This window comes from Trachypithecus francoisi, unplaced genomic scaffold (genome assembly GCF_009764315.1).
Source record: "Trachypithecus francoisi isolate TF-2019V2 unplaced genomic scaffold, Tfra_2.0 Lachesis_group6, whole genome shotgun sequence".
NCBI lineage: Eukaryota > Metazoa > Chordata > Mammalia > Primates > Cercopithecidae > Trachypithecus > Trachypithecus francoisi.
Genome location: NW_022681471.1, coordinates 49,362,511 through 49,383,006, shown reverse-complemented (window position 1 = coordinate 49,383,006; position 20,496 = coordinate 49,362,511). Strand labels below are relative to the sequence as shown.

General features: G+C 47.8%; 1 protein-coding gene across 1 annotated transcript; it reads left to right on the top strand.

Moving 5' to 3' along the window:
• The first annotated feature begins 7,469 nt into the window (after nt 1–7,469).
• LOC117078329 (glycine receptor subunit alpha-4-like) lies at nt 7,470–16,639 on the top strand. Its single transcript, XM_033201879.1, is given in 9 exon segments — nt 7,470–7,540; nt 10,630–10,760; nt 11,050–11,124; nt 11,361–11,577; nt 11,701–11,783; nt 13,337–13,477; nt 16,331–16,420; nt 16,423–16,563; nt 16,566–16,639. Coding segments are annotated over 9 exon segments (1,023 nt in total).
• The last annotated feature ends 3,857 nt before the right edge of the window (nt 16,640–20,496 follow it).

Below are 20,496 nucleotides of genomic sequence, written 5' to 3'. Positions count from 1 at the left end.
TGCTCCAGGATTTGATCTCTGGTCTGAGGCTTATCTCTTCAGTTTAGCCTTCTCAGGAATCTTCTGACTGCTGCTGGTTGCTACTTTATGTTGAACAGAATCTCAGCAAATATTTAGCCAGAATCAGAGCCATCAGAAAAGAGCCACTTCAAATTCTCTACCTCCAGAGCTCAGGATGAGCTGAGCTCCCTGGCCCTCACTTCCAGTTTCCTCCTGGGTGTTTCTCTGCAGTACTAAAATGCTCATCCCTACACAGTGGACTTTCTAAATAGTCCTCTTCTACTTTATCCTACCATTTCATATACCTAGTTCTGTACACGGAGAATAATTTGGTCTCCCAAGTGCTTTTGCTTAAGGTGATGCAACTGAGCAGACTTCCTGGATCTATGCCATGGCTTGTCTGAAAATGTCAAGTCCTCAGCATCCTGTTTGTCTTTCCTGAAACTGGACCATAATTGAGGCTGGTTGTACTGGATTTGCAGTTGTGAAACAGCACCTGCCTTGACTCAGCAGTGGGCACACTGCTGTGGAAAGTGAGGGGATTATAGAACACGTGGGATTTAATGCATGGTTAGACAGGCAATGTGAAGGTTACAGAAAGAAACTGACAATGGGCAGGAAAGAAAAGTCAGAGTTCTCAAAGCAACACTCTCTTGGTGTCTGACGACGATGTTGCTGACAGTGCAGGAGTGGGTGGCAGCAAAAGCTCACGTGTGTGACCTGCTGTGAGGTTTGGAGTTGCCTACTGTCTGATTAGCATCTGAAGTGACTCTTTAGGAGTGCCTGTCATTGATTAGAATCTGTGATTTGGGGCCATATGCAACATAACCCTGCAAAATGAACACCTCCCTTACCTTGTACAAAGAGAAGTGACTCAATTTGGCATCTTACCTAGGGATTTCAATTATTCTGGGCAAGTAACTGGCTAGAAGCACTTCATTTAAATGTAGAGTTCTCAGCCACAAAACAAAGACAAGATCTACCTGCACTCAGGATAAAAAGGACTAGTCATCACACTCCAATTTCTTTGGCCACACACTCTTGGATAATAATTGTTAGCAACAGGGGTATCATCTTCAGATTATCAAGGAGAGTTCTGTGTGTGTGTGTGTGTGTGCGTGCACACATGTGTATACTCAGATAATGAACACTACAGAAGTGCAAGTTTAGGCTAGTACATCATTTGTAATGTTAAATTTATAATTTTGGCATATAACATTTGCCAACTATAACTATATGATTGGTGTTAGTAATGCAAATTCAGATTTCTGCACAATTCTATGTAGTCATCAACCAAACTGTTCTTTACTTTAGTGTCCAGTGTCCTATTACAACAAACATTGAATTTATTCATGATAAAACCAAAAAGGAAAAACAGAAGAAAAGACAGGAGAACAGACAGAAAGATAGACTGAAGGAAAGATAAAGTGAAAAGATTGAAGGGGGAAGAAGGAAGGAAGGAAAGATCCTAAATAATTGGAAACCACTCAGAGAAACACCACAGCTAAGGATGCTGTTAATCCCGCCTAACTCTTCTAGTGAGGAAGGTGCTTATTAACAGTTGCAGACAAATATATATGCATCATCAGAGATAATCATAAGATTATCTTTTCAGGTTCTTGGGCATGTGTGTTCTGTAGGGTTGGATTATTGAAGGATAAGCTTCTTGAAAGGGTGTCTAGCAGGTGGTGACCTGTGTGATGTGACTAGCAGAAAGATTCTAGGATAGATAAAAATGAAGCTCATGGCCGGGCGCGGTGGCTCAAGCCTGTAATCCCAGCACTTTGGGAGGCCGAGACGGGCGGATCACAAGGTCAGGAGATCGAGACCATCCTGGCTAACATGGTGAAACCCCGTCTCTACTAAAAAATACAAAAAAAACTAGCCGGGCGAGGTGGTGGGCGCCTGTAGTCCCAGCTACTCGGGAGGCTGAGGCAGGAGAATGGCGTAAACCCGGGAGGCGGAGCTTGCAGTGAGCTGAGATCCGGCCACTGCACTCCAGCCTGGGCGACAGAGCGAGACTCCGTCTCAAAAAAAAAAAAAAAAAAGAAAAGAAAAGAAAAAAAATGAAGCTCATTACTGCCTGCTGAAAAAAATAGTCTATTTTCTAGGCCGTATAATAAATGCCCTACTCACAGGCTGTGAGAGGCACTCAGGCCCTGGGGCATTGCTGATGACTCCGGCAGAAGCCTTCTTTGGGAAGGAATTACGTTAGTGACCCACTAGAATGTAAGCTAAATGGGGGCATGGACTCCATCTACTTTTCCACTGTTGTATCTCCAGAGCCTAGACTATCTGGCACCTGGTATATGATTTGCACTCAATAAATATTTGTTGAATGCATGCATGAATTAGTGGGAGTGTGATCCATTCCACACTGTAAGTATTCATTTTTCCAAGTTTTGTTGCTTTTATGTTATGTAAGGGCTTCATGCCTTACATAGCATGCATTATCACAATCCCCAAATGAGTAAAATAAGATATTCATGAACATGATCACAAGCAAAAACCAATTTACCTTTGAGGAGAGGCGTGACATGGTCTTATTATCCCCGAACAAGAAAGTTGCAGAGTTACGAGAGCCAAGAGACAAGGAAAGTCAATGCAAACTCTGTGGAAACCTTAATGAAACTCTTCTGCACAGCTAGTGAATTGCTCTCAGGTGGCTGATGTGATGAGTAACGATTCTGAAGGTTCATCCAGAAGGAGAGAAACGATGCATATCTGGATGCTAGTCACTACACCTTCCCTAGCTGGAACTTCACAACTCTGTTGTTCCCTGGATTCTTTTTTTTTTTTTTTTTTTTTTTTTTTTTTTGAGATGGAGTCTCGCTCTGTTGCCCAGGCTGGAGTGCAGTGGCCGGATCTTGGCTCACTGCAAGCTCCGCCTCCCGGGTTAACGCCATTCTCCTGCCTCAACCTCCCCAGTAGCTGGGACTACAGGCGCCCGCCACCTCGCCCGGCTAGTTTTTTTTTTCTTTTTTTTGTATTTTTTAGTAGAGACGGGGTTTCACCGGGTTAGCCAGGATGGTCTCGATCACCTGACCTCGTGATCCGCCCGTCTCGGCCTCCCAAAGTGCTAGGATTACAGGCTTGAGCCACCGCGCCCGGCCGTTCCCTGGATTCTTAACAGAGAGCCCAGCAACAGAGGCAGGGCCATTGTTTACTGGTGCCATCCTGGTGCTCATATCTGGTTTGTCTTTGGAGACAGAGAGGAATTTGGTTAACCTCTCCACTGGCCTCCCCCAAGTTCGCATGCTTCACGTTTTGTCGGCAAAACTCATACCTGAAATGTTCTATTAAACAAAAGGATGAAGCCAAATCTTCGAAGCATCAGACTTGAACCAGTCCCTGTCCAAAAGTCAAGAGAGCACTGAATGTGTCTATCATATTTGCAGTTGTGTTCTTCCTTACTCCACCTGAGTCTAGGACTGTGAAACCTCCACCACCACTGCTGTCCCCACACACTGGGCACCATCCCCTTAACTCCCAAGGGTGAAAGAGCTTCCTGCCTCTTATGCCAGTGCTCCTCAGCACCAGAAGTTGAGCCTCCGCTTTCAAGTAAATTGTCATATCCTTGGTAGTTGAAAATAACCCTGAAAAGAAAAATTCACACACAGCAAAAAGATGCAGCCTTGCTCCTTAGAGATCCAACTGAAACACCACAGTCATTGTCAGCAGATTTTTAAAAAGGCATCTGTCTTTTTTTCAACCCTCCTCCAACTTCTTACCCTAGTGCTTCTGAAGGGTAGCTAAAGCTCTGAGAGTTTCCTCAGATTGGGGAACACAGACTGCCTTTCAAGGTACCCCTCAGCTCACTCTCTACTTCAATAAGTGAGATAGGCAATCCGGGGGCCATACCATCTAGGTAATTGGACTCGAATCCAGAAAGGTATGCCAAATGGTTCTCCAACTTTGCCCCCTGAAATGTAGCCCTAGACGTCACTGAATTTACCAAACAATAGCCATCCCAATGCAGACCTGCTGCTCCTCAGACTGAGATTTCAGGGAGCCTGCTTATCAGCAGGGCACAGTTGCAATTTTCCCTGCATAGGGCTGAAATGTGACAGGCTCTTTTCTGGAATGAAACACTTGCGAAAATGTGCTTAATCCATTTTCAGCAGCTTGGTAGTTTTTTCATGACAAAATAATATCTTTCATTCTGAAAAACATTTTGCCTATTGTAGCTTCTATACAACTTCAGCACTGCAAGAAAGCCAGTTCTTGGGTGAGTATGGCAGCCAGGTGCAAAACAGGAAAAGGGTGCCATACATTTTGGAACATGACGATGCATATGCTCCATAGTTTAGTGATGAGAAAAGACAAAGGTTATGGGGCGAGGCTCAACACAACTTTGTACCCTTCCCACAACAGAAAATGCTGAGTTCATCTTTGGAGAGTGTCGCTTCCTGTTGTTACAGGGAACTCTTCCAATTCACACCTCTCCTGCTGCTTGTGAAGGCCTAGTGCAGCTTACTCAGTTCTTTACCTCCCTTTCTCCCTTCTATACCCCAGGAGCCTGCTTCCAGCACCCTAAGAAAGCTGTATCTCTTCATCATGTCAGCCAGACATTTGATCATAGCTACAGCCTCTCACAAGAAGGGATCTTTCCTCCCATGAAGCTGACCCTGCTGTGATCTCAGCACTCAGAGATCCAATCTGGCACACAGGAGGTGGGACCCAAGACAACGAACAGGTCCCCAGGGGCCTATGCCTTCCATTGGCTAAGAATTCCAGATGACGGAGTGTGAGGCCGCAGACATAAGGGACAAGGGAATAAAAACTGCTTTCTCATTTTTCCTTATTACCATTACCTCATGCTGGCCTCTCTCTGTATGTCAAACTTCTTGTTTGACAGAGAGAGATGCAGAGGCACTGAGCTTGAGGAAATATTCCTGCCCAGGATGCATCTTTTAACAATGTTCACTTATTGCCTATAGTGTGCTGGGGATTTGGTGGATGATGTGTTTCTGCTCTTCAGGGAGCTCGAGATAGTAGAGGAGACAGGCAAGTAATCTGGTAATGTGACAGTGTGACAGAATGCTGCCAAGGTGAGGGTCCTGTGGGAACACATTGGAGAGTCTCCTATCCTAGACCCAAGGGACATGGGGGCAGCTCCAGAAGTCTTCCTTGACAAAATGACAACAAGACTCAGTCCAGAAGGGTAAGAGTGGAGGGAAAAGTACTTTGGATAAAGGGAACAACATACAAAAACAGCAGGAAGCTGGAAAGACAGAACAGGCAACTCTAGATGCATCAGTGGGACAAGCAGAGTGACCAACCTTGGGCTGCAGCCTGAGAGCAATGGGGAACTGTTGAAGCAGGAGAAGTGACATGATGAGTTTTGCCAGAGGAAGTGAGTTGCACAAAGGAGACAAGAGCCACCCCCCTCACCGCCCCAGCAAGGAGCTCTGCCCTGGGAGGTTCTGTAAGGCTCGGTTCCTGCCCGTGGAGTGGGGATCATGATGCTTAAAGGAAACAAGGAGAGGGGTGAGCAGGTGAAAAGGCAACTAAAGATGTTTTAGGATATTTTACATTTACTGACCATATAGGCATTATTTGAGACTTGTAATGTTCTCAGTCCGAACTCCAAAAGCTCAGCTCCCCTGTCAATATTTCAGTGTGTATTTAAAATTCTCTTCTTACCCTTTCATTTATGGTTTGAAAAGTTCTCTTCCTTAATAATAACACAGCCAAAAGGGAACTGCTGCACAGGTTGCACCCATGGCTGCCTCATTATTAATCCTTCCATATAGCCAATAGGCCATGTGGAGGAGCTTCCAATCCCCTCAAACCCTCTCTGGCAAAGTTGAGGAGGCCGCAGTCAGCTGTGGGATTGACCCTCGGAAGGTGGCACGGACCCCTCCCCACAGCATGCAATCAGAACTTCCCAGAGCTAGCGGAGAGTTTCCCCTGAGGGAGAAATGAAAACCCTTGGCTTCTCACTGTTGTTGTTTCAGAGGAGAGTGTGAGAGAGTGAAGATACAGGGGAGGTGGAAAGAGAAAACCGGGGATGGAGAGAAAATGAGGAAGAAAGAAGAAAGGGAGACAGATACAGAAAGTGAGACACAAAGAAGAAACAGCAAGGAAGACTGGAGATGGAGATGGACAGAGGGTCCATGAAGGAAAACTTCAGGGAGAGGGGGAGGAAGAGAGGAGTACAGTGAAAAAAAGGAGATAGAGCGAGAGGAAATGGGGAAGGGGAGAAGTCTCAGAGGTGTTTAGATAACGCACTGGAACTTTTGAGGAAGGATCAGGCAGGAGAAAATGGAGCTTCCAAAGCAACCGGTTGCTGTAAGCAAATGTGCAGGAGGCAAGGAGGAGGCCAGCCCACCCCTCTGCCTCTGTCCTCCATCCAGGGCTGAGGGCCGCTAGGTCACTGCTCTTGACCCGCTGCAATTCCTCTGAAGCCTGCAAAGCCTAATGTGTCCCAGCCCTGCTCTGCATCTCTGTCCCTTCCCATGAGCCAGGCTGAGGAAGGAGAGTCTGGGAGGAGGAATTCTGAGAGCTATAGAGGACCCCGAGAGACTACCTGAGGGAGGAAAGCAGGCAGGGGAATGGCTGCACAACTGCAAGGGCGAAGTGGGATGGGGGCAGGCAGACAGACGAACGGACAGACTGTCAAGCAGGCAGACCGCACCTGAGGAGGGTTCCCAAGTTCCTCTGTATCATGCATCCTCTGTGCCTCTATCCAGAGAGTTGGGGGAAAGCTGTCCCTACCCTCAGCCTCTTCACTTTCTCTCTAACCTGAAGCTGTCAGCTTGAGAATACCTGGTGGCGCTGCCTAAACCCTCTCAGGTCTTTTTCCCCCTGGTAAAAATCATTAGGACTTTACTGTTGGGCTCCAGCTTGGCTCCAGAATGAAAGGAAAGCTGGTCTAGGGTGGGAGGTGGGGGGCGGGGGGAGCAGGGCCGCTTACATGTCCTCCTGCAGCTGGGGAGTTAGAGGTTGGACAGAACACCTCCAGCCCTCCCCAAGCAGCCACGGCAGCCCAAGCTCCTCCCTGGCACACAGGCAGGCTCTGAACCCCACTCCAGCTGCTGCCGACTGTGCCTTTAAATTGCTGCTTTCGGAGGGTGCATCTAGGGGGAGGTGGGAGGCAGGAGAACATCTTCCTACCGGTCTCCCTCCTCCCTCCCCACCAAGACTCTTCAGGGTTTAGAGAGTGATTGCTGCCCAGAGAGAGTCTTTTCCAGCTCCCGGCTGGCAGGCTAAGGCCCTCCGGAGCCCAAGGCAAGCCCAAGCAGAAGCCAGTAGGGTTATCTGTGTCAGGATCATTTCCAGGAGAATAGTTCTGGCCCCTGGCAGGTAAAGACGGGCCAGAGGAGAAGAGGCTGAAGAGGAGAGAGAGCAGGCTCTTTGCGAGCAGCCCAAGTTGGAGAAAGGCTCTGTACTTTTGGCGTTCCTGCAGGGATATCCCCTCTCACGTTGGCAGCCAGACTGAGAAAGGGCTTCAAGATCCCCGCGGAATGACAACTCTTGTTCCTGCAACCCTCTCCTTCCTTCTCCTCTGGACCCTGCCAGGGCAGGTCCTCCTCAGGTGAGCTGAGTGGGGGTGAGAAGGAGGTGCATGCAAACACTAGCCAAGGGGAATGGGCAACCTGGGTATCTGGCACACTTTCCTCTAAGTTTGCACAAAGCCCACAGTCTGGAGGGCTTCAAGGGAGGACACGCCCTCCCCCAGTTAGGACCCCCAAGGGCTTTGTATTAGAGATGTCAAGGCCCCGGTCATGCTGGGAATGTTTCTGCACAGGTGGAGGTTTCCTAGGCCTGGGTAGGGGTTAGGCAACTAAGCCCCAGAATGGAGGGTATCTGTCCAGCCACCTAACCCTGTTTCCCTATCATCTGGGCCACACACTGCTGAGATCGCTAAAAATGACAGCAACATCTGTCAACTGACAGCCCAAGAGGCTTCAAGTAGCAGAGGTTTGGCCCAAGACCACATCAGGATGGAGCTGGGCTAGACATTCTTCGGCCCTCTGCAGTCACCCTGCTTGTGCTCACTTGGTTGCTCCCTATTCCTTGAGGGGGAAAAAGTAGCAGTCACTTCCTGGGCTTGCAGGAAAGACATCCTTTGGGCTCCCTGTAAATGTTCCCCCACCAATTGCCCCTTTCTCATTAGACCAGGAGCCAGCCTAGGTTGGCAGGGTGAGTTGAACAGGAAAGATGGCTGTAGCCTAGGCTGACCTGGTCATAAGAGGAGTGCCTCCAAAGGTGGAGGGGGTCAGTGCCACTACAGCATACTCCTCCTCCTCTTAATCCAAGAAACATCTCAGGGCTGCTTGCCTCTGCAAAGCCTACTGCTCCACTGTTTGCAGACACATTGGCTGGCAGGCAGGCAGGGATGCAGAGCAGGGCAATACACTTCTAAAGAGTGAAAAGCAGCTCAAAGTGGAATGGCAGCACAGCTGGAGTTGACAGGAGGATGCAGGCAGAAGGGGGCACCACACTGGGCCTTGCAGGCCCTCCAGGAGGGGAGGCTGCCTCAAAGCCCAAGCTCCAGTAACAGCATTCCCAATGGGACTTGGAAAGCAGAGGCAGTTAGAGCAAAACAGGCCCTTAGAGAGTCTGGAGTCCAAGTCCTTCATTGTACATATGGAAACTGAGGCCTAGAGATGGGGAGTGACCTGCCCAAGGTTGCTCAGCTACCTAGCACCAGAGTTAGAGTTCTCTCCCTGTGCTGCCCCAGAACCTTGCATGAGAAAGACTGTCAGCTCTGGATCCTCCTAGGTCCTGCAGGTGTTTAGGACTTTCCAGGAATGAAAGACAGGAGGGAGTGGCTGCACACTGTGACTGCTCTCAGGTCCTCAGACAAGTTAGCTCCAGAAGAGGGAACTGCAACAGGGGCTGGGGCCCAAGACTGCTAAGCCCATAGCCTGTCCCAGGATACTAGGTCTAGGATTAGCAGGAGAGGTGACCTGAGAGTGGGGCTGAGGACAGTGGGGAGGGTCCAGTTTCTCCATGTGCAGGACCACGTGGCCTCCCAGCAGGCAGGTGGCAGGTGGCCAGCAGCCCCAGCACCTGGCTAGTGTGGACATCCTGTGGTGAAGTCACAGACTTCTCCTTGCTCCAGCACCATCACCAGCCTCCTTGGATTTTCAGAGCCTGCCTCTGTCCCCAGGGTAAGGGCTTCCTCTTGCTTAGAAGATTCAAGGAGCCAGGACTCTAGAAGGTCAGGGTGGGGCTGCCACTGACCTTCCCCTACTTTGGCTCCTTGGCAGCCCACCCTGCGCTGCCTGCACCATAGTAATTGTGATAGATAGAGCTAGTTTTGAAGTCAATAGCTCTGGATTTGAATCCTGGCTTTACCACTCACTAGCTGCATGATCGTGAAGAATTCACCTCACCTTGCTGATCCTCAGTCTTCTCATTTATATAATGGGGGTAATCATAATACTTAGTCGAAAGGACTAATGTGAGAACTAAACTAGATAGTGTGTAAAGCATTTGGCATGGTGCCTTAGCTATTTTTATTATTCTATCGGTCACTGGATGGTACATGGATCTACTGGGAAAGAGGAGCCCACTGGCTCAAAAAAGACTAGTCCCCAGCAGCACAGCAGTTACCCCGCTGCTCAGTCCCACAGTGTGGCAGCAGCAGTGACAGTGGTGGAGTTGGCTATAGAGCAACGACAGCAGGCAGGAGAGAGCAGGAGGTGCCTGGCCCAGCCTGGAGTCCAGCTGAGCTCGGCCCTGAGCACTGCTCCTGTCCCCAAGGCTTTGCTGAGCTCCTAATCCCTAGTTTATCTGTTAGCTGGCAAGTTGGTAAGTAGGCATATGGAAGGGGCTTTGCTGCTGTTAGAGGGAAATCTGTTAGGGGAAAAGGGGACTGGCTTCTAAGCTATGCCAAAGCACACTGGCTCCTTCCTCAAAATCAAGCTGTTAGCAGGAAAATATGGGAGTTGACCTCAGCATGTCTACCCTACCGGGAGGCTTTTCCCCGTCCCTAGAGTCCTGCTTCCCCACCATAGTTACCAAGATTAGTTCCCCTGCCTGCAGTGGCATGGCCCTTAACTAAAACGTAGCTCAACATAGCTTCCTGCTGAGCACACGCCAGAAGCCAAAACTCCCTCTTCAGAAGCTGAGTCCTACTTCCTGAGCAGCCCAGCATAAAGCCCAAGCAACTGAAGCCAACTCTCAAAAATAAAAATTATCCTTGAGCCCTTCCCATCCTTGACTAGGCTAGACGGGCAAAACTTTGTAGTAGCCACATCATTTCCCGCAAGACATCTCTCACTGAGTGTTTTCCAAGTACCTTCAGAAGAGAACATTGGATGAGGCCTCAGCCTAGGGTATGAGTCCTGACCCTGTCACTAGCTCTGAGACTTTGAACAAGTCATTCCTCCTTTTGAAGCCTCAGTTTTCTCATCTGTAAAATGGGAATAACAGTCCTCACCCCCATCTCACTGAGAATTGGGAGGGTAAGAAGACCTACTGTTTGTGAAAACACTTTTCTAGTACTAACAGGTAGGCTGCCGTGTTGATTTATGGCTGTTTTTGTTCTCGTTTTGCAAATGGCACCCAGAGACCCATCATCTTCTGTCCTCCTGCCTGAGGGTATGGAAACTGAGAGTCTGTGATAAATGCAGCACACAACTGGCCTCAGACTTTTTTACCTCTCCTGTCCAGGGTGGCCTTGGCAAAAGAGGAAGTCAAATCTGGAACCAAGGGGTCCCAGTCCATGTCCCCCTCTGATTTCCTAGACAAGCTTATGGGGCGAACATCTGGGTATGATGCCAGGATTCGACCCAATTTTAAAGGTAAGAAATCTTCATCCTATAAAAACTCCTCCCTCCCCACCACCTTTGGCAGAACATTACCCAGCCAGCCCCTATTGCCTCCCCTAAGGAAAGGAGGCTGGAGGTCCAGGGCTAGGGCTAGTTCTAACAGCTCAGAAGGAGCCTCCCCACCCCATTGCCCATGGGCGTGTGTAGCTGGCACTGATTTCTCCCAGCAGTGTCCTGGCCTGAAGCTCAGGGAGGGAGTTCTGGAAGCTGCTCCCATTCTCCTGGAATGCCCTGCCAATGGCCTGTGCTTTGTTACCCTCAGGCCCACCCGTGAACGTGACCTGCAACATCTTCATCAACAGTTTCGGCTCCGTCACCGAGACCACCATGGTAAGGGATCTCCCCACTCCCCACTTCCAGCCTAGTGTGAGTGGGAGGAGCCCACCAGATAGCAAGCTAGCATCTTTTGCCATATCAGCCCAAGGAAAGCTCCTTCTCTAGTGAAAAATGCCTACTGCCCGAGATGTGCTCCCAACACTCCTCCTCATGGCCTTCCTGCCCATACAGGCTTGCTGGGCCCCTGGGAATGGCAATGTTTCTGATGGGCCCATATCTGCACCCTCCCAGGACTACCGGTAAATGTCTTCTTGAGGCAACAGTGGAATGACCCACGCCTGTCCTACCGAGAATATCCTGACGACTCTCTGGACCTCGATCCCTCCATGCTGGACTCTATCTGGAAGCCAGACCTGTTCTTTGCCAATGAGAAAGGGGCCAACTTCCATGAGGTGACCACGGACAACAAGTTACTGCGCATCTTCAAGAATGGGAATGTGCTCTACAGCATCAGGTGCACTGGGTGGATGGCCAGGAGAAGAATTTAGATGAAGACCGAGGAGTGGGAGGAGGGTTCCCTTGTGCTGTGATGGGCCCCAGTAAGCCGAAGTCATTTCTTTCTTACCGATCCCACTAGGTTGACCCTCATTTTGTCCTGCCCAATGGACCTCAAGAACTTCCCCATGGACATCCAGACCTGCACAATGCAGCTGGAGAGTTGTAAGTGTCTCTATAGAGTCACAGAGGACCTGGAATAACAGTGAGTTAACCCGACCTCATGACATCACAGACGAAAAGGGCTACCCAGAGTTGGGAAGAACTTACTCAAGCACACCCAGCCAATTCTTGGCACAGATGAGACTAGAAACCAGAGCTCCCTAACCCCTAGAACAGTGTGTTTTTCATCCCCACACTATTTGCTGATCTGGCTGTTCCATGGGGCTGGGGAACAGGAAGGCATCAGCCTTACGCACAAATGCGTTTGTGCTGTTTTGGGGGGCGATTTGAGTGGCATCTTCTCTGCCCAAAGGTGTGTCCCCTCTCACAGTGCCTGAAGTAGTTCCACCTTTACTTCCCTTGAGTTAAGGCATTGAAGATGCCTATAAAAATGCCAGAGTGGGCAGGGTGGGGGCACTCGTGGAGCCCTGGTTCCCCACAAACACAGATACCTTTGTAGAGAGGTAGGAGATGACAGTTCTAGGCAGAGGACAGTGCCTAGAATGAAGAGGTCAGCCAAGGGCTCCTCTGTGGCAGGGGTGCCAGCCTGGAGGGGCTGCCCAAAGTGCAGAGGAATCAAGGATGACAAGGCTGGGCCATCACTTATTTCCACTCCCTCCTCATCTCCTGGGTCGGCGGAGACGTTAGATCTGGAGCCATCCACTAGATGTTCCCAGAAGAAGGCTTATAAGGCTGTTTCCAGCATAAAATAACTGTAATGAGTAGAATGTGTCTTGTGTGGTCAGCTCTTTAGAGTTCTTAAGCCACTTTCACACCCGGGCTCTCAATATCCCTTCATGGCAGCTCTGAAAAGTGGGTAGAGCAGCTACTATAATTCCCATTTTACAGAAGGGGAAGTGACTTATCCAAAGTCACAGAGCTACTCTGGGTCAAGGCCCAACACTGGATGTCTGTGAGCCTTGGTGTTTCTGCTCCCATCTCTACCTGACATGTGCAAATATGGTTATATATGTGGCATGAGCCCTCATGAACTGCTATGTATGTGTGAATAACTTGGCATGTTCAGATATTAGCTTTAAATTTGTCCCAACTCAAGGCCCTGGCTAGGATCTATGGTATGCACATTGTCCCATGCATGACTGGCAGGATATAAATAGCTGTCTCCTCCCTGAGGTGATGTGGCAGAAGCTCTGGCTCTGAGGCTAGCTCAGCTTAAGACGTGTGTTCAGTACACATGCTTACTCCCCTGGGCTTGAGATATGGCAGGAGGCTCCTAGCTGGGTTCCTTGACATCTTTCCACCCTCTTGACCTGCTTTCTAGGTCTGCCAAAATGATTTCTCTTTGGGCTTTTCTCAAGCTTGAAAACAGGGTAGGAGTCTGTAGTCTTCCTGATTTACCTGCCCACTCAGGATGGGCCCGTGAGACAACTGACCAAGTGTCCTCTCCAGAAAAGTTTCCTTTTCCATGATAAGCATGAAGCTCCTAAACCCCAGACCTTACTCCTCACCTGTTCTCTCCTGCCTGTTCTGATCCTACCCCTACCCCCACCCAACACCCACACTCTGCAGCCCTCTGCCATCTCTGTCACTTTCAGTTGGCTACACCACGAATGACCTCGTGTTTGAGTGGCTGGAAGATGCTCCTGCTGTCCAAGTGGCTGAGGGGCTGACTCTGCCCCAGTTTATCTTACGGGATGAGAAGGATCTAGGCTATTGTACCAAGCACTACAACACAGGTAAAAACCAGGATCTTTACTGGCTGGGAGCCACAGGAGAACCTTCAGATGTGAGGCAAGGGGACAAGTCAGCTGGCCTCTATCAAAGGTTCAATTATGTCAGATATGGGGCCAGGGGCTTCATATAACTTATCTATTTGTGATAGCAATTATAAATACCATTTTTCAGAAAGGGAAAACTGAGGTTCTAAGAAGTCAGTTAAATCAAGTGTCCAAGTCATATAGCTAGTAAATGGCAGATTTAGAATTTAAATCCAAGCCTTCTAACTCCAAAAAGTCCATGTTCTTGTTCCTGTCGCATGCTGCAGAGCAAACGACAGTGGGTGGAAAGTTTCCCACTTTTCCTGGGGTCAACTTTGTGTGGAAGCAGGGAATCCATATCTGGTAATAGGGAGTGACTATGCTGAACTCAGAGGGAATAGGCCTGAGGGCAGTGGCCAGCTTACAGTCCACACTTCCCACTGTGTCACCACTGCCAGCTCTCAGGAACTTCCCAGGTGTGAAATGTCAGCTAAGAAGTGGAGAAGGGCTGCTTTCCCAGCCTGAGCATCTGCCCCCCCCTGCAGCTTCTCTAAGAGTTGCTGGCTCCACATTTTCCCTGACAATTGTCTGCACGGAGCTCTGACCCTGAAATAGAGGCAGCAGCCTGAAGAGGGGAGATCCCGGGTCACTTCCATGGTGGGCTGATATGTTTTGGGTACTGCCCCATGAATATGGGTGTGCATGTATGTGGGGGTGTGGGGAGTGGGAAGAGGAAAAGGCCATTGAATTCAGAAAATACAAGGGGGAATGAAAATTGATACAAACTTTTTGGAGTAAAAAAGTTGGCAATCTGTATATAGATCAGTGGTTTTCAAACTTTGGTGTTCATTATATTCTCCTGGGGAGTCTATTAAAATGCTGGCTCCTGGGCTCTACCTCTCAGAGATTCTGATTACGGTTACCTATACTTGGAGTGATGCCCAGAAATCTGCATTTTAACAAGCATCCTGAGGATTCTGATGCAGGTGGTCCAGCGAACATGCTTTGAGAAACTTTAGAAACTAAAATTGTTTTTCTACTTATTTATCCAGGAATCCTACTCCTTGAAACGTATTATATGGAAATATTCCAAAATATTGCATTGGCCTTTGACCCCAAGGGGGCTCCTGGGTGGCTGTTTATATTAGCAAAAACTTGGAACTGTTTTAAATATCCACCAATAGGGCAGAGGTTAAGTAAATTACATAGTGTGTCTGCTTAGTGGATTAGTATGCAGACATTAAAAGGGATGGTTACAAGGTGTTATATCAATGTGTGAAAGTACAAGTGAAAAAAGGTAAGATTCAGAGGTATAAATACAGAATGATTATATTACGGTAAAAGAAATAAACCAAAAGCATGCATTTAAAAACTTTGGGTGGAAATAGCACTAAATGTCTCTAAAGTAATGTGATACAACAGATAAAAGCAAGAAGTTTGGAGGCAGATAGAGCTGAGTTTGGATTCTGGCTCCATCATTTACTAGTTGAGTGCCTTTGAGAAACATAACTTAATCTCTTCATGCCTCCGTATTCCTATCTGTAATATGAGAGATAATAATTTTACTTGCCGCAAAGAGTTGCTATAGGATTAAATGAGATAAAGATATGAAGTCAGGTCCCTTAGTAGGGGTTTGATAAATAATAAGCTTATGATTATATTACCCCTTCTCTACTTCTCATTTTTTCTATACTAAACAAGTTTTAATTTTGGAATTAAAAACAAAACTGCTATGCAAAAAAAAAAAAAGAAGAAGAAGGAAAGAAGGGAAAGAAAATATGGGTACCTAATAAAGGCATGTCATGACAAGAATCCCGGGGTGGGATGAAGTGAGGTGGATTCAGGGAACAGTAAGAGGTCACAGCATCATACAATGTGTCAAAACCATAATCAGTCATTGACGAAATCACTGGCTTTGAAGAATCAAGTAGGCCTGATAAGACTAGACCTAGGCAGAATAAAATAACAATATATGCTCTTCTCCTTTTCGCTTGGATTATCCTGAGCCTCTGCTTCCAAGAGAAGCTCTGAGCTAGTATTTTCTCAGCCCTAGGGCCCTGGAAAGCAGAGTAAGTGAAGGTTGGCAAAGGAGGTGGAGCATTGGTTGGTGTGCCTGGGCCAATGCACTTTTTGCTGGTGGAATAGAATGCTGCAGCCTGATGCTCTATGGGAACCCGCTCCCCGCAGTCTGGAGCTGGTCTCTGTTGGGTGGTTTTCAGATGTTTGCTATCTGGCTCTTCTCACTTGCTTAAGACACAAGCAGTGTTTATCCTAGTGAATTGTTGCTAGAGAGCTTCTGGGGCACTAGCAAGCACAAGCATGGCTGCTGAGATCTAAGTGGAGTCTAAGCCAATTGCTTTGTTAATAATGATAATAGTAACAGCTACCTATGTGTCAAACACCTCAAATACATTATCTGGTTAATTTTTCCAATAGCCCAGTGATGGAGTTGGTATCACTACTCTGTTTTACAGTCAAGGAAACTGAAGCTCAAAGCACAAAGTCACACAGTGGAAGGTTCAGGATTCAAACCCAGGCAGTCTGACTCTGGAGCCCTCCTGCTCCTTATTCCTTGCCGTGCTGTCATGTGAAAGGCCTTCTGCTGGAAATGAAAGTGCTGGGAGCAAAAGGCCAAGTCTTTGATGGTCGGTCTGAGAGCTTCCTTAGTATATACATCTGCACGCCTGGGGCCATTATGAAAGGCTCATTCATTGGCCCAGCTGAGGTGCCCAGAGGCTGTCAGCAGAGGGCTGCCCTCGTCCTGTCCTAATCCCCTTAGGCTCAGCTACAGACTGGGGACCTGGGTCTGACTCCTCACCTCTCTCCTTGCAGGGAAATTCACCTGCATCGAGGTAAAGTTTCACCTGGAGCGGCAGATGGGCTACTATCTGATTCAGATGTACATCCCCAGCCTACTCATCGTCTCCTGTCCTGGGTCTCCTTCTGGATCAACATGGATGCTGCCCCTGCCCGTGTGGGCCTGGGCATCACCACCGTGCTCACCATGACCACCCAGAGCTCTGGCTCCCGGGCCTCTTTGCCTAAGGTGAAGAGACATGCAAGGGAATTGCTTGCCATAGAGCACCCCATTTCCCATTCATCCCAATGTGCCCTCCTGCTCACCATTTACCTTGGATTTAAGGTTGAGAGAGCCACCGGGCAAGAGCTGGTGTCCTGCATTCTCTCTCTCCCTGTAATATACTGCTAATAACATTGTTGACATGTGGAGGCTGGGGTTGGGGATGCTATCTGGCTAGGGAATGAGGAAGACAGTGCCTTACTTTGACTCTCTTCAGGAAATATTAGCATGTCCAAGTCAAAGATCCTCAGCAAGTAGAACCTGCTCCCTCATGATACAGATGAGGAGAATACAGCCCAGATTGGTAAAATAATCTTCTTAAGATCATGCCTTGTAAGAAACAACCAAAAGAATATCAGAGTTTTGAACCAATTTCTGTCGTCTTACTGTATCAGAAATTAGAAACTATCACAAAGCAGTCTAGAGACAGTATCCATTCTTTTGGGATGAGAAAATTGAGGTAGAAAATAGCAATTAAAGTCAGTGGACTCCAGTTGTCTGGGCCCGGTGATGTTTTGATTACGCAGGAAGATTTGTGCTGATGGGACTGGGCACAGATTCTCCCTGTCTCATGTCTTCATGTAGGGAATTTAGAGGTCACCTCAAAGTCCTTACAGTCAGCAAAGCTCTGAACAAATCAGGGAGCAACGCCATTTATTCATTCAATAAATATTTATTGAGCATGTACTATGTACCAGCCACTGAACTTTGTCATGTAGAAATAACAGGAAGCAAAAGCAACACAGTTCCTTGTGGATCTTACAATGAATATATTCCCTCTTGCACTGATTTGTTGGGAACCAGGCCCTATGATCTCCCATCTCTCAGTGCTTGTTCCTAAGAAGACTTTTTACTGGGGGCTTACACAGCAGGTAATTTCACACATCCATGGTGAATTTATGAATGTGCTACATGGCTGGGAGTAGGGTAGTGATTAGGAGTAGGAGATTGGGGTCAGCAGATTTAGGTTTGTCTCCTAAGCTCATCATCTACTAATAATTTACCTTAGGTAAATTCCTTATCCTCTCAATCATCTTGCCTGTAACATGGGAATAAGAATATTACCAGTTCTGGCTGGGCGCGGTGGCTCACGCCTGTGATCCCAGCACTTTGGGAGACCGAGGCAGGCGGATCACGTGGACAAGAGTGCGAGACCAGCCTGGCCAACATGGTGAAACCCCATCTCTACTAAGAATACAAAAAAAATTTAGCTGGGTGTGGTGGCGTGTGCTTATAAATCCCAGCTACTTGTGAGGCTGAGGCAGAAAAATCGCTTGAACCTGGGAGGCGGAGGTCACTGAGCCGATGCACCACTACACTCCAGCCTGGGCAACAGAGCAAGACTCTGTCTCGAGAGAGAAGAGAGAAAAAAAAAGAATATTACCAGTTCCATAGGGTTATTGCAAAATATAATATATTAACACACAGGACAGTGTTTGGCACATAATAACGGCTCAATAAATGTTAACTATTGTTATAATTATCAGGTGTCAGGGTTGAAAAAACTGAGTGATGAATCTGGGGCTAAAGCAGCTGGTGTCCCCTAATTATTTTTGAGTTGTCAGAAACCTTTGAGGTGGTCCAAAGCCCTATAGGGATAAGTGGTGACAAAACTCAGATCAGAATCCCATGTCCCAGGAAACGTTGTTAGAGATCATTTTCTGTAAATGTGCTTCCTAGATGGACAGGGATATTGACAAGGCTCTGAGAGGCAGGCTGGAGTTAGGCAAGGGCTACACGGCCAGACCAGGCTGTGATGGTCGTGTTTTGATAGTGGTCTTGTAAGGAGACCAGAAGCAGAAAAGTAGTTCAGACCTAAGAACCCTGCCCTAGTTTATTACCTCTGCCACACAAGGTGATTCATCTCTAAAGCAGAGAGGTACTGAAATTTATGCCTTATTCTTGCCAAGAGAACTTCCTTTTCTGGTTCCCTCCTGTGAGTGAACATAATCCATCTGCTCCCAGGAATCACTTAGTTTCCTTATTTGGAAAAAACAGTCTTTGTTGGAGGGTTGTTTGCAGCATTTGGTACCTTCTTGTCAAATTTTAATGACTTCTTCATGGCCTCATTGGCCAGTAAGCAAACTATCCAAGCCTGCACCCTGAACTAAATAGCCTCATTAGCCAGCCCCTCAGAGCAAGGGACTCAGTAAGCCAGGGACTGTTTGCTCACTCTTGAGTGTGTGTAACATTAAGTTTGGTGGGGGCCGCATGAGGTCAGGCTAGGGGCTTCCAAAAGCCGCACCGATCTCACACCCCTAATACAACTCTAGTGTCCAGAATGAGAGTGGCAGAGGCTTACTTTGTAAGGGAACTCAGTTGGAGTGACCATTCCTCATGTTCCCAGGAACAACTGTTACTTTGCCTTTATGGTGCCACCAAAGGCACTGATTACCATCTCTTTGCTGGGCCTTTGATCCCCTCAACTGCAGGAGCTCAAAGCAGGATGGAAGGACTAAATGGAAGTTTCTTCCAGAGGCTAGGAGATTAGACCTAAAGTTGCAGCAGGGAAGGAGTCACTTCTGTCTAGATCCTATCATCTAAATGGCCTACAGCTATTGGGGCAGGTAGTGGTAAGGAGGGTAGACAGCAAGCAGAAACCAGCAGATATGCACATCACATGTTGCTAAACCGTCTATCTGTTCATTCATTCAAAAAATATTTACTATAGCCAGAAACTCAGCTAGGCATTGGAAGCAGAACAGTGATTGAGGTAGAAACAGTCCGTGCCATCAAAGAGCTCACAGTCTAGTTGAGGGAATGGCCAGGTATGTGATGGATGCTAAGAAGTTGTAGGTAACCTGAGCACATATAGCAGGACAACCAACACAGACTGGGATGATTAGGGAAGGCATCCCAGGGGATGTGATATCTAAAGTGAAAGCTGAAGGATAAGTAAAAGTTATCCAGGTAAATGAGAGAAAGGATAGAGGAGATTGGCTCTTTGGGAAACTACAGAAATAGTTTACCACAGCAGATTACAAGGGGTGTGATGAAATGAACAGGTAGGCAAAGGCTAGATATCATGATAAGGGGAGCATAGACTGTATTATAAGGGTAATGGAGAACCACTGAAGGATCGTGAAGGGGAGTGATATAATCAGATTTATATTTTGAAAACAACTCTGGCTGCTGTTTGGAGAACAGATTGGAGGTGGCAAGAGTAGATGCAAGGAGACCATTCAGAAAACTTGCAACCCTTCAGATGTGCCAGGATAGTGAGTGGACAGATTCCTGAGTTTTTGTTTGTTTTTGTTTTTTAGACAGAGTCTCACTCTGTCGCCCAGGCTGGAGTGCAGTGGCACTATCTCAGCTCATTGCAACCTCTGCCTCCCGGGTTCAAGCAATCCTCCCACCTCAGCCTCCCTAGCAGCTGGGATTACAGGCATGCACCACCACACCCAGCTAATTTTTTGTTTTTAGTAGAGACAGGTTTTGGCTGTGTTGGCCAGGCTGATCTCAAACCCCTGGGCTCAAGTGATCTGCCTCTCGGACTCCCAAAGTGCTGGGATTACAGGCATGAGCCACCACGCCCAGCCAAGATTTTTGAGATGTATTATTGACACACTTATCATTAACAGGACTTTCTTCCTAGTGCTTAAAGTGTCTTTTCCTTTGATGGTCTAAGGACCTTCATGGCCATCCTTTTATAATGAGTAATTACCTCATTATTGATCTTGATAGCAGGTATTTGATATCCTTGGGGGCACTGTCGGACTGAGGGATGGTGAATGAAATAGGATGCCCTCTTAGTAAGTGGCAAAGTGGCAAAGTGGAGACACCAAGGGATGCTTCATCAGGGGTGCCTAGTAACCCACTGCCACCATCTCAGTGACATTGCCCTAAAAGAGTTAGAGCAGGGTTTTTCACCCTTAGCACTCTTGCCATTCGGGGCCAGATAATTCTTTGTTGTGTGCGT